We start from the raw sequence: 13,564 nt of genomic DNA, 5'->3' as shown, positions 1-13,564 counted from the left end.
AGGCCAGAAAGGAAGAAATGTTTTCTTATAGTAACTAACCAGAGTGAGGAAGCTCTAAATCGAGTCTACTATTTTCTGGTTTTAAAATCCATGCTAGCCCGACCAAAGTAACTCAGAGGTTTAGCATCGACCTATGATCCAGGAGATCAAAGTTTAATTCCCATTCAGGGCACATGCCTGGGTTGCAGGCTCAATCCCCAGTAGGGAATGTGCAGGAGGCAGCCAATCAATGACTCTCATTATTGATGTTCCTATCTCTCTCTCTCCCTCTCCCTTCCTCTCTCTGAAATCAATAAAGACTTTTTAAAAAATAAAAATTTTAAAAAATAAATTAAATCCATGCTAAAAACTGCAGTTAGCCCTGGCCAGTGTGGCTCAGTGGTTAGAGCCTCAGCCAGTTCACCAACGGGGCCATGGGTTTGATTCCTGGTGAAGGGCACATACCTGGGTTGCAGGTTCCAGCCCTGGCCCCTGTAGGGGTACATGTGGGGGGGAAACCAATAGATGTGTCCTCTCACATCAATGTTACTCTCCCCACCCCTTCTCCTCCTTTCCTTCCTTCCACTCTCTAAAAATCAATGAAAATGAAATATTAGCAAATTAGATCCAGCAATGTATTAAAAAGATCATACACCACGACCAAGTGGGATTTATTCCAGGGATGCAAGGCTGGTACACCATTTGCAAATCAATAAATGTGATACATCACATAAACAAACTGAAAGATAAAAATCACATGGTCATATCAATAGATGCAGAAAAAGCATTCGATAAAATTCAACACCCATTTTTGATAAAAACTCTCAGCAAAGTGGGAATAGAGGGATCATACCTCAACATAATAAAGGCCATATATGACAAACCTACAGCCAACATCATACTCAATGGGCAAAAACTAAAACCATTTCCCCTAAGAACAGAAACAAGACAGGGATGTCAGCTTTCACCACTCTTATTCAGACAGTACTGGAAGTCCTAGCCACAGCGATCAGACAAGAAGAAAACATGAAAGGCATCCAAATTGGAAAGGAGGAAACAAAACTGTCATTATCTGCAGGTAACATGATATTGTACATAGAGAATCCTAAAGACTCCACCAAAAACTACTAGATTTAATAAATGAATTCAGCAAGGTTGCAGGATACAAAATTAACACCCAGAAATCGATGGCATTTTTATACACCAATAATGAACTCTCAGAAAGAGAAACTAAAAAACAATTCCATTTACCATTGCAACTAAAAAAGTAAGATACCTAGGAATAAACTTAACCAAAGATCTAAAAGACCTTTACTCAGAAAACTACAGGACACTGAAAAAAGAAATAGAGGAAGAAATAAACAAATGGAAAAATAAACCATGTTCATGGATTGGAAGAATTAACATCATTAAAATGTCCATACTACCCAAAGCAATCTATAAATTTAATGCAATCCTTATTAAAATACCAAAAGCATATTTCACAGATCCAGAACAAACACTTCAAAAATTTATATGGAACCAAAAAACACCCTGAATAGCCACAGCAATCTTGAGAAAGAAGAACAAAGTTGGAGGGATCACACTACCAGGTATCAAGTTATACTACAAAGCCACTGTAATCAAAACAGCCTGGTACTGGCACAAGAACAGACATATAGATCAGTGGAATAGAACAGAGAACCCAGAAATTGACCCATGCCATTATGGTCAATTAATATTTGACAAAGGAGGCAAGAACATACAATGGAGTAAAGACAGTCTCTTCAGTAAATGGTGTTCGGAAAATTGGACAGGTACATGCAAAAAAATGAAACTAGACCATCAACTTACACCATACACAAAAGTAAATTCAAAATGGATAAAAGATTAAATGTAAGACATGAAACCATAAAAATCCTAGAGGAAAACATAGGCAGTAAAATCTCAGACATCTCTTATAGCAACATGTTTGCTGATACATCTCCTAGGGCAAGAGAAACTAAGGAGAAAATAAACAAATGGGACTGCATCAAAATAAAAAGCTTCTGCACAGCAAAGGAAACCATCAACAAAATGAAAAGGGAGCCCACTGTATGGGAGAACATATTTGCCAAGGACATATCGGATAAAGGGTTAATGTCCAAAATATATGAGGAACTCACACAACTTAACAAAAGGAAGACAGACAATCCAATTAAAAAAGGGGCAAAGGACCTAAATAGGCACTTCTCCAAAGAGGACATACAAATGGCTAAGAGATATATGAAAAAATGCTCAATGTCGCTAATCATCAGAGATGCGAATTAAAACCACAGTGAGATATCACTTCACACCTGTCAGAATGGCTGCCATCAACAAGTCAATGAATGACAAATGCTGGCGAGGATGTGGAGAAAAGGGCCCCCTAGTACACTGCTGGTGGGAATGCAGACTGGTGCAGCCACTATGGAAAACAGTATGGAGTTTCCTCAAAAGATTAAAAATTGACCTTCCATTGGACCCAGTGATCCCACTTCTAGGAATATATCCTAAGGAACCTAAAACACCAATCACAAAGAACTTATGCACCCCTATGTTCGTAGCAGTGCAATTTACAATCACTAAGATCTGGAAACAGCTCAAGTGCCCATCAGTAGATGAGTGGATAAAAAAACTGCAGCATATTTACACCATGGAATACTATGCAGCTGTGAAAAAGAAGGATCATTTATCCTTTGTTACAGCATGGAGGAAACTAGAAAGTATTATGCTACGTGAAATAAGCCAGTCAGAGAAAGACAAGTACCACATGATCTCACTCATATGTGGAATATGATAAACAAAATATACTGATGAATAAAATGGATCCAGAGACATAGAAACATGGAACAGACTGAGGGATCTCAGAGGGAAGGTGGGGAGGGGGTGTGGGTGGGGAGAGATTAATCAAAGAACTTATATGTTTATAAGCATAACCCATGGACACAGACATTGATATGGGGAAAGCCTGGGGGTGGGATGGATGCAGGGTGGAGGGGATCAATGGGGATAAAAAGGAGACATCTGTAATATTTTCAACAATAAAGATAAAGAAACTTAAAAAAACAAGAAGCGGAAGGAGAAATAAGTGAGCAAATAAATCAAGCAAGCTGTTGGAGAGATATAAGAAGAGAGGCAGAAAAGCAAAAAATAATCATAATCAATAAATAAAATAAAAATCAATGGAAAAATTATCCTCAGGTGAAGATTAGCAAAAAAAACAAACCAGAAAAACTGCAGTTAAACATCAGCTACCAAAACATTCGTGCTAAAACAGGTGAGAATTCTGACCATTGCACTGTACTGAGCACTTTTCAGGGGTCTGCACTTTGCATCTTACCCCTGTGCCTCAGATGCGCTAAGCAGGATGGCTACATGTTACCTTCTGAGAGGCTAAGTCAGTCCCTCAGGGTCCCACGGGCAGTGAGCAGCAGCAATAGGACTTGAACCCAGGTCCCTGGGATGACAGCACCAGTGTGCTTAACCATACCCCTCCTACCAGGCCTAGCAACCACTGTGATTCCTGGTACCCAGGGCGAGCATCTCCCTTGGTTTTCCCTGCAGCCACTTCCCTGAAATCTAGCCAACCTTTGGGGGGAGAAGCCAAGACCGATGGACTTTATCAGTAGAAGACCCGGGTTCCAGGTCCAGCTGTGCCACTTACTAGCTTTGTCATCTTGGGCAGATCACTTAACCTTCCCCAGGCTCAGTTTCCTCACCTACGCAGGGAAGGTCAATGCTCCTTGGCGCACGGATCCAGAAGAGGGTCCAGCTAAGGCCTCTGTTCCGCAGACGTTAGTTACCCACCCACTCCGTAACCCACTAATGCAAAAACTAGGTGGTAGCCCTTCCTCAGCCTCCCCACTGAGCCTCCCCTCATCTCCAGGGGTCTTCGTGGCCCCCACCTCCCCGCCTCCTTGCACACCCCTCCTCCCTAGCAGCTGCTGTTTAATTTCCCCTTCGGTTCAGTAGTGTTCTCGCCTTGTGGGAAGGACTAGTCGGGGTGCTCGGAGTCTAGCAAACTTTCCTTCTTTTATCCGACTCGGGGCAAGCGCGTCTGCCCTGAGCGTGGGGGCCGAGCTCCCCGCCAGCCTGCCGGGGGCTCCCGCACCGCGGCGCGGGGCGCTCGGGGCCGCCCGTCCCGCCCCTCGGGAGGGGTGTGACCCGAGAGTGTAGATAGGAGGTGCCTGCTGTCGGGCACACCCGGCGGCCCGCGGCGCTTCCTCCGCGCGCAGCCTCTCGTCCCCAGGAGCGCGCGGAGCGGCGGGGTGTCCTCAGCGCCCGCACGCGGGGCCCTGGCCCGCCCGCAGCCCCGTCTGCCCCGGCGCGCCGCCCACCATGAAGCCGTCGTTCTTCCGCTGCCAAAACATCACGTCGGTGGAGAAGGGCTACTCGGCGACGATGGGCTGGGTGCTCTTCAGCGCGGGCCTCCTGGGCAACCTGCTGGCCCTGGGGCTGCTGGCGCGCTCGGGGCTGGGGTGGTGCTCGCTGCGCTCGCCGCGCCCGCCGCCGTCGGTCTTCTACGTGCTCGTGTGCGGCCTGACGGTCACCGACTTGCTGGGCAAGTCTCTCTTGAGCCCCTTTGTGCTGGCGGCCTACGCGCAGAACCGGAGCCTTTGGGGGCTGGTGCCCACGCCGGGCAGCTCTCTGTGCCAAGCCTTCGCCTACATCATGTCCTTCTTCGGCCTCGCCTCGACGCTGCAGCTCCTGGCCATGGCCCTGGAGTGCTGGCTGTCCCTGGGGCACCCGTTCTTCTACCAGCAGCACATCACCCTGCGCCGGGGCGCGCTGGTGGCGCCCGTCGTGGGTGCCTTCTGCCTGGTTTTCTGCGCGCTGCCCTTCGCGGGCTTCGGGAAGTTCGTGCAGTACTGCCCCGGCACCTGGTGCTTCATCCAGATGGTCCACGAGGAGCGGTCGCTGTCGGTGCTGGGCTACTCGGTGCTCTACGCCAGCCTCATGGCGCTGCTGGTCCTGGCCATCGTGCTGTGCAACCTGAGCGCCATGCGCAGCCTCTACGCCATGCACCGGCGGCTGCGGCGGCGCGGGCGCCTGGCCGCCCCGGACCGCGCGGGGCCCGGCGCGGGCGAGAGAGCGGCGTCCCCGCCGCCCCTGGAGGAGCTGGACCACCTGCTGCTGCTGGCGCTCATGACGGTGCTCTTCACCATGTGCTCCCTGCCGTTAATTGTGAGTCGCTCCCGGCCCGGCTGCTGGGAACAGGACGCGCGGGGCCGCGGGTGCGGGGCGGGGCGGGTGGGGCGCGTGAGCGCGGAGCCGGAGCCTCCGCGCCCTGGGCCGGCCGGGCTTGTTGCTTCGCTGCCACAGAGGGCTCCCTCCCTGCACAGCCCCAGGACAGGTAACCCAGTGCGCTGAGGCGGAAGAACATCAGAGAAGCAAGGGAAAGACAGAGTCCCACGGTGCCCCGGAGCCCCGCGAGACCCCTCGGGTGGGCAGAGCCCCCGCCCCCAGCGCTTCCCTCGGGGAGGGTCCGCGTTACTTCCAGGACGCGGAGCTCGGCGGAGCAGCGCCCGGCTCCTCCTTGGCAGCGCGCGTCCTCTCCTGCTTGCCGACCGCTCGGTACTGTTCTACTGCGTTAGACCCGCCCGGGATTTTAGCGGCAGCCGCGGTGGCCTGACGGGCCCTGGACGTTCTCCCGGGTTTTGGCCGCGGGAAGGGAAGGAGGGAAGGTGTGGTCCTGCCAGAGCGGTTTGCACGGGCGAGGGACTGAAAGCAGAGGTTTGGATTTTCCAAACTCGTGCGGAAACTTGGAGGAGCCCGGGCGCTGTTTCTGGTGCCGCGCAGGAGGGTGGTGGTGACAGAGGCCGAGAGGCTGCTCGAAGGCAGCCGAGGGTGTGCGGCTCAGCCGCCGGTGTCGTCTTGATAACCTGTCTTGACAGGTTGGCCTGGTTTCTGCCTTGGCAGGCGAGGTGACACGAAAGCCATTATTATCTCTGGTTTCAATTTACGAATGGGGGTGGGGATGGAGACTGAATTACCTCGTCGTTTTGAAGTTTTGAAAGTATTTCTTCCTGTGGTCCCCACGGAGACTCTTACAGGACGGCTGAGGCTTGAGAAGACGTTTCCAGAATTACTCCTCTCCCCCTCCCCTGCTCCCCACCCCCCTACCCCCCTTACGCCCCTACCACTCCACCACTCCCCACCCCCAGTGTACTTGTTCAACATGAGCAACATTTAAACTAATACATTGCCAATTCAATGCCTTTGGAGTCTTGAGACTTCTGTGAATAGGAAAGTTAAATTTCTTATAGCAATGTAACAAGTTTGGATGTTACTTCTAGGGGTGGATGAAAGTGAAATATAATGTGATTTTCCTTCAGATGAAAGCTTTACTGTGTGGGGGTGGGGGTGAGGTGGGAGGAGAGTTGTCTGTAGCTTCATCCTGCAGAGTTAGGGTCAAAACACCCAAAAATAAATAAATCTGTATCTATATAAATAGGTATAGATGTAGGTATAGATATTTAGCAGTGGCTGTCAAATATTACCCCGCTCAGAATCATCAACAGGACTTTTAAAAACATAGATGGCTGGGCCCCATTCCCCCCGGAGTTTCTGAATCAGACGTTTCTAAAGAATTCTCATTCTTAACAAGTTCCCACATGAGGTGTAAGCTGCTGATCCAGGGATCACATTTGGAGAATCCCACTCTAAAGTAGGACTTGGCAAACCGCAGCCCATAGGCCAAGTCCATCCTGCCCTCTGTTTTTGTACAGCCATGGAATCAAGAATAGTTTTTACAGATGAACATTTGTGATCAATGTGATGATAGGACACACGAACTCTGAACCCCCAATTAAGCCAAATTTTCCTAGGGGAAAAAAAGATTTTTCTTTTCTTCTTAATAGACATGTATTAAAAAGCAAATTGTACTTTATTATTATTATTACATTTTGAATTTCATCAATGAAAGTTGTGGAAATGTGTCTTCTCTCAGCATATAAGTACCCACCAAATATTCACTGTTTGCTTTTTATCCCGAAAAATAGAAAATATTTACTGCCCAGCCCCTTACAGGACATGTTTGCAGACCCCTGCTCTAAAGCAACAGCCTTATTTACTTGTGCTGTGATAGAAGCAGACAGTAGCCAACTGCCTGGATACTGTGTCCTGAGATTGAATGTTTTAGGAAGAACTGTGCTGAAAGCAGCATTATACAGCGGAAAGAACATCACATTTGGACACACCTCTAAGGGGAGTTAAATAACTCATGGGATCATGAGGATTGAAGGAAATCATGGATTTGAAAGTGATTTCCTAAAAAAGTGTAAAGTTTCAAAGATATGCGATGCAGAAGGCACCCTCCACAGGATCTGTCATTTTCTAGGAAGAGTAGGGAGTCAGTCAGGCACGGGCTTGAATCTGGCTGCCTCACTTACTAGCTAAGATAGTGGTTTATTTACCTTTCTAACCCCAACTTCCCTCAAAGGAGGACAGCCAGACTTGCTATGTAAGATAATTATAAAGATCTGAAGATATATACATATATCCTAACCAGGATCCTGGCCTAAAAAATCATTGTCACCATTATCACTAATTATTATTTCCATTTATTATCACCTGCTGGACATAGAAAATTAAGAAACATGGTCTCCTCAGGGATAGCATTATATTCTAAGGCAGTGGTTCCCAAACTTGTTTTAGTCTAAGGACCCTTATTTACTCTTAAAAATTATTAAGCACCAAAGAGCTTAATTTTTGTGGATTCTATGTATCAGTATTTATCATATTAACAATTAAAAATAAGAAAAATTTTTAAATATTATTGCAAAACAAGTTAAGAAAATGTACTCCTTGTATTTTTGCAAAGATGCAAGGAAAACTCTGGGATTTCAAAAATAATTAAGTGAATGATAATAAAGTACAGAGATTATAGCAGTTAAAACGGGGGGGGGGAGCATGCTAAGAGCACAGACGTACGAAGAACAGTCTCTGAGAATGCACATGTGTTTCCTAAACCGACTACCATAGAAAGGTCTAGAAAACACTGGAATACACAAGCACATATTCCATTAGCCGTGGCAACGACGATGTCATCACACATCGGGTAGCTTCGTAATACTCACTGTATACCTATGAAAGGATGAAAGTTAAATAGGCAGATAATGTCTCTTTTTGAAGACAGCTTTGACCCTGCAGACACGCTGAAAGGGTATTGGAGACCCCCACACTTAGAAAATCATTTTTCAAGGAATGGATCCGGGAGGGGGCCTTTTTTTTTAAATCTTATCCATATCATAAATATTGTATTTCATTAAGCTGATGAAAAGTTTGTTGGAGTATGTTTTTTTTAATTAACTTTGCCGTAATGCTGAATTAGAGAGTAATACTTAACTAGATTGAATTTTCAAATTTCCAACTTGATTCAGTGGGGAGAGAGTCTGGAGAATACGAGATGAGCTTTCGAGGCAGTTCGCAGCAGATTCTCTAGTGTGAATAACATATTTTCATCAAAAGTACTTTTACCTTAGAAAACCACAGTGTATTGGAGGTTGGTAGGGGGCAGGGGTGGGTGAGAGAGGATGTTCATGAATAGATTAGCTGCAATAATTGAGAGGCCTAGAAGCCAGGTAAAGATAAGCAATTGCATATATCAAGTCCACAGAGTCAGAGAAGGGCTAGAGGACATCTGCATGTGTTGTGATAACTCTCGTGTGTGTTTCATTTTGATGAAGAAAGAAGGGGCAGGATGCTCTTTCCAAAGGAGACTGTTAGAAGCATGTAAGGAATGGCAGGCAAGAGACAGGCCCAGGGAAAAGGGTCCAAAGTGGATTTAAAGGGCTAGAGCAGAGGGCACAGTATTGTGATGGCTGGACTGGTAGAAGGCATGAGGATGGAGAGAGCTCCCCAGAACAGGAATATCCTGTCAAGATGGGTCTCCAGAGTTGGCAACAGCCCAGTTTCTCAAGGACTCCGAAATCCAACAGAGGGCGCTCTTCTCACACTGATTCTCTGTATAAATTGACCTACTTTAAAAATGCCAGGTGTACATTCTGAGGTTATTTGTTATTTTAGCCTCTCTTATTGAAGCAATTTATAAAGTATGTTCCAGAGAATACTTTTGATGGGCAGAGATTTTTTTCAAAAGTCTAAATTGTGTTCAAATTGATAAGTTGTGAGAATTAATAGAATATGTACTTTGATCGCTGTCATAAATGAAGTCATATTTTTAGTAAGCTCAAAAAATAAAAATAAATTAAAAGCCCAGGTGTAGATCAATACACTTCTATTACAAATCAGGTGACTTGAAAATACAGTTAACCTAATAATACACAATAGGATTGACTTGGACAAATACTGCTTAAAAGTAAAATATTTGTTTTAATTATACAAATACCATTCAGTTACAAAGATCCCAGCTAATCAAGTATTTTCAAATAGCCGAGATTACATCTTGCTGCACTGTACTTTGAGGAGAAAGGAGAAAATGTAAAGACAGACTCATATAAACATTTGCTTTTTTTTTTTAATCTTCACCTGAGGATATTTTTTCTGTTGATTTTTAGACAGAGTGGAAGGGAGGTGGAGGGGAGGGAGGGGGAGAGAGAGAGAGAGAGAGAGAAACATTGATGTGAGAGAGACACATAGATTGGCTGCCTCCCAAACGAGCCGGGACCAGAGTGGGGATCGAACCGAGGTACATGCCATGCCCTTGACCAGGAATGAAGCCTGTGACCCTTTGGTCTGGGACTGACATTGGAACCACTGAGCCAAACTGGCCAGGGCAAGCATTTGCTTTTTAAATCAACCAAAGTACATAGCCTGTTGTCATCCATTTATTCATCCAGCACGTATCTACTACCTACCACATTCAAGACACTGTCACTGTGGGATATAAAATGAGAAGAACATCACATCTGCCCACAGAAGCTATAATACCAGAGTGGGAGGGATTGATTAGGCCCACAAGGGAGTGTAGAGAAGGAAAAGAGCCACTCCTGATAAAATAATAATAATAGCTAATTACTGAGTTCTCATTCTGTGCTAGGATCTGTCGTCAAGGTTTTTACTTATACTTTCTTATTCAAAGTCCGTAACAGTCCTGGGAGGTAACTGCAAGTATCCCCATTGCATACATAAGGAAACCGAGTAACTTGCTCGAAGTAACACAGCCAACGAGGGACTCTGTCACACCCAGGTAGTTGGACTCTAAAGTGGACATGCTTAGCCAGTACTTCGCTGGGACTTCCTAAAGGGAGTAATATTTGAGGTGGACCCTGAAAGGAGGTAGGATCTGGGCATGCCATCAGTTTCCACATCTGTAAAATGGAGATAATGGTCTTACTTCCTTCATGAGGTTTTTGTGCGAACGAAATGAAGTTTTCAGCATCGAATGCTTGGAACAGGGCCTGGGAACATGGGCATCAGCTATTGTTATTACTATTAGTATTATTAAGCAGTGATGATGGGAGAGGGCTTGCAGTTACAGAATATCTCCCTAAGTGCACAGATGGGAGTAGCTGGGCCCACTAAAACGCTGTGTAGAAGAGAGAGTCAAAGGGTAAGGAAACAATTACTGGAAAGCGCGTCTTCTCCAGCAGATATCCCTTGATTGCCCTAAGTGGGTCTGGCCTGTGCACTTACTCATATCCCTCCCACTAATGTTGAGTTTGCATATTTTCTGTCCCATTAGGGTCTATTTTGTCCCATTATGGATTTAGAATCTCAGTGGGCTCCGAGAGTGTAACCGCATCAAGAAACAGTGGCCGGCCTTCCGGGGAGTGGGGGGCCGTGGGGGGCAGTGGTGGTGCCCAGCTAGGCAGCCGTGCTGGCTGAGTGGCAGGTAAAGCCACAGGTTAGAGCAGTTCGCAGGGCTCTGAGGGGGCCCAGAGGCCTCAGGGGGCACCAAGGCAATAGGGGTGACTGGGCAGGGCTTATACTTCTATGTGTGTGTGTTTTCCTAGCGTGGAAAGAGGGTGTTGACCACAGAAAGGTCACCATCTATGCTAAGAATAAGTGATTTACAGGAGTTGAACAGGTCCTTTCGCAAGTCTCCTGTCTTTTCATTGGAGTATTTCCTGTCCCTTCACATCTACGAAAAGCTGCTGTTTCACTGATGTCTGTGACATTTCACAAGTGTGACTTATTTCTGAGCTACCTAATAAGAGAGGATAGGAAGTAGGCAGAAGAAAGAAAGCAGAACTTAGAGAATATGGAAAGAGAATCTTAGTATTTATGGAAGTGTGGTGACCCTGTTTGTAAAAGATCCAGTCAACTCGATTCGTCCCACCTCAGGGCTTCCTCTGCATGGCCAGGCAGGGACCCTGAACCCCAGGGCTCACGGCAGGTGGGACAGCCTCCAGGGACTTAGAGCAGGTCCCCCAGGAGCCCCCCCCCCACTTCCACTGAGCCTCCCGCATCAGCCCTGCACCTTCCAGGCTCCTCACTTGCACCCATCAGCTGCAGCAGTTTTAGCTACTTGTAAATTTGCCAGAAAGAAATATTTCAAGCAAAGCTGCCATGATCTCACAGAAAAGTAATGTGTCCTAAATGAAGTGAGTGGATATATTGCTGCCATCAGCCTTTTGATATTATACTGGATTGTTTTTGTCTTTAAAACAGTACCGGGCTTACTACGGAGCATTTAAAGCTGTCTCCAAGAAAAACAGAACTTCTGAAGAAGCCGGAGACCTCAGCGCCTTGCGTTTTTTATCTGTGATCTCTATTGTAGACCCTTGGATTTTCATCATTTTCAGAACATCAGTATTTCGGATGTTTTTCCACAAGATTTTCATAAGGCCTCTTATGTACAGAAATTGGCACAGCAATTCCTGCCGAACTAACATGGAATCCAGTCTGTGACAATGTTTGACAGTCTCGGGTAAGCTGAGGAATGTACAGTATCACACTTTCCATCAAAGAACCATGCTAAAAAAAACACCTTACAGTTTAAATCCTCAAAAGGTATTTCCCATAACAAAACAGCTCAATGTTATTTTCAGAAGAATTTGATATCTTAACAAGATATTGTCACTCTATATTCATGAACCAGTTAGGTACATTTTTTTTTCATTTCAAGGTTTTAATAGCGGCTAAAATTTCACATATTGTAAACAGTGTTAAAAGTCTTAAAGCAATGATATTAATTGTTCTAACATTTATACTTGGTGTGCCTAATTTTTAGAGAAGTCTTGAGACTTCTGGGTCTTTATTTAAATCCAGTAGAAACATCACTGTCTACAGTTACATGATGGGTGTTCTTAAAATATCTTATTCATATCTAGTGAAACCGGATTTGTTTATTTTGTATCACAATTACTCATTTAAGTTGTTGTGGGGGGTTTTTTGCCAACTGATCTAAGTATACCCGAATTATAGATGCTCCTCAGAGAAGTGAGGTGGGAAACGCAGCCAAGTCAGGAGTTAGGAGGGGCCTTCTCCAGCCACCATCTGGAAGGTGCCACTCCGCACGTGGAGAGGCGAAGCTCTACTTAAGTGGATGTCAGGCAAGATGTGACTGTGCCGCTACCCAGAGAAGAAAAATTAATGTTTACCTTTTAAAGTCCAGTTTCCCGCATATTGAAGCAGGGATATTAGTCGGAATCAAAATTTGGGAGTGCCTACAAAATACTGTTTCAATTTTTGGCACCTGCATTTTATAGGTTCACCATATTAATGAATTTTAGGGAGGAAGGATTTATGCTTCTTTGAGAACAGTGATGTGAGACTTACCACATCACTGCCTACCACCACCTGTGGTTGTGTGAAGCCGCAGGGCACTCAGCAAAGGGAAAAGCCCACCCAGGACTCAGTCAGCCTCAGCTGAGGGGGGTGGCAACGACCTTAGCATCTACCTGTGAACAGCCAGGTTCTGCTCTTGGTGGAGACAGTGAGGTCTTATGGAGGTTCTGGAGAGCTGTGCACGTCTGAAACGAGCCGGATGGGCTCCGATGGAGCAGAGCTCAGCACTTTCACTGTACATTTAAATGTTTACAAAGGTTAGCAACACTATGAAAAAAGGAAAAAGTGGGGGAAATACGCTGCAGCTGTTAAACCAAACAGGAGACTCTAAACCCAGCGCATAGGTAAAGACTTCTACCTTTGGTGGAAGAACAGATGGGGACATTGGCGGCGTTTCAGCATCCCTTAGTCCCTCTGTACCCTGGCACCTGCAGACTCTGAGATGGAGAGCCAGCTGCATTTGAACAGATCGGAGACCCCCGTCCAGCCATCCCTTCCAAAGACCAGAGTATTTGCCTTTATTGCCAACTTAGCAGCAATGCTACCTTTCACCTTTATATCAGTGATGGTATTAACCTGGATGTGTGTGTGTGTGTGTGTGTGTGTGTGTGTGTGTGTGTGTAGCAACACTGTGAAATGGCCAAATTAGGAATACAGGAATTATAATTTTAGAGTATATATTTAGAATATATGAAAAATTCAGTCATTTTCAAGGTTTAATTTTCATTTGTGTATTTAATGTGTGAACACATATGTGTTTTATTGTCAGAGGGCATGCACTTTTTTTGTGTTCTCTTTTTGGAAAGTGTGTTATGATCATTGTCAAGGTTACCTGAAAAGGTCCCAGAGGAATCAATAAACATATCATTATAATAATTGGCAGGGGAAATTA

General features: G+C 45.6%; 1 protein-coding gene across 1 annotated transcript; it reads left to right on the top strand.

Moving 5' to 3' along the window:
- Positions 1-4,296: 4,296 nt before the first annotated feature.
- On the top strand, positions 4,297-12,380 carry PTGDR (prostaglandin D2 receptor). The gene is made up of 2 exons (XM_087814291.1): positions 4,297-5,163; positions 11,554-12,380. Exons 1-2 carry the CDS (start codon positions 4,318-4,320, stop codon positions 11,791-11,793), a joined length of 1,086 nt encoding a protein of 361 aa, XP_087670417.1. The 5' UTR covers positions 4,297-4,317; the 3' UTR covers positions 11,794-12,380.
- The last annotated feature ends 1,184 nt before the right edge of the window (positions 12,381-13,564 follow it).

This window comes from Miniopterus natalensis, chromosome 1, assembly GCF_054644295.1.
Source record: "Miniopterus natalensis isolate mMinNat1 chromosome 1, mMinNat1.hap1, whole genome shotgun sequence".
Taxonomy (NCBI): Eukaryota; Metazoa; Chordata; class Mammalia; order Chiroptera; family Miniopteridae; genus Miniopterus; species Miniopterus natalensis.
Note: the sequence above shows the minus strand (reverse complement) of the source record. Positions and strands in the feature narration are given on the sequence as shown.

Coding starts and splice junctions, on each gene's coding strand:
- PTGDR (XM_087814291.1), top strand. CDS start 4,318: ATGAAGCCGTCGTTCTTCCGCTGCCAAAACATCACGTCGGTGGAGAAG. Junction 5,164..11,553: donor TGTGCTCCCTGCCGTTAATT/GTGAGTCGCTCC, acceptor TCTTTAAAACAG/TACCGGGCTTACTACGGAGC.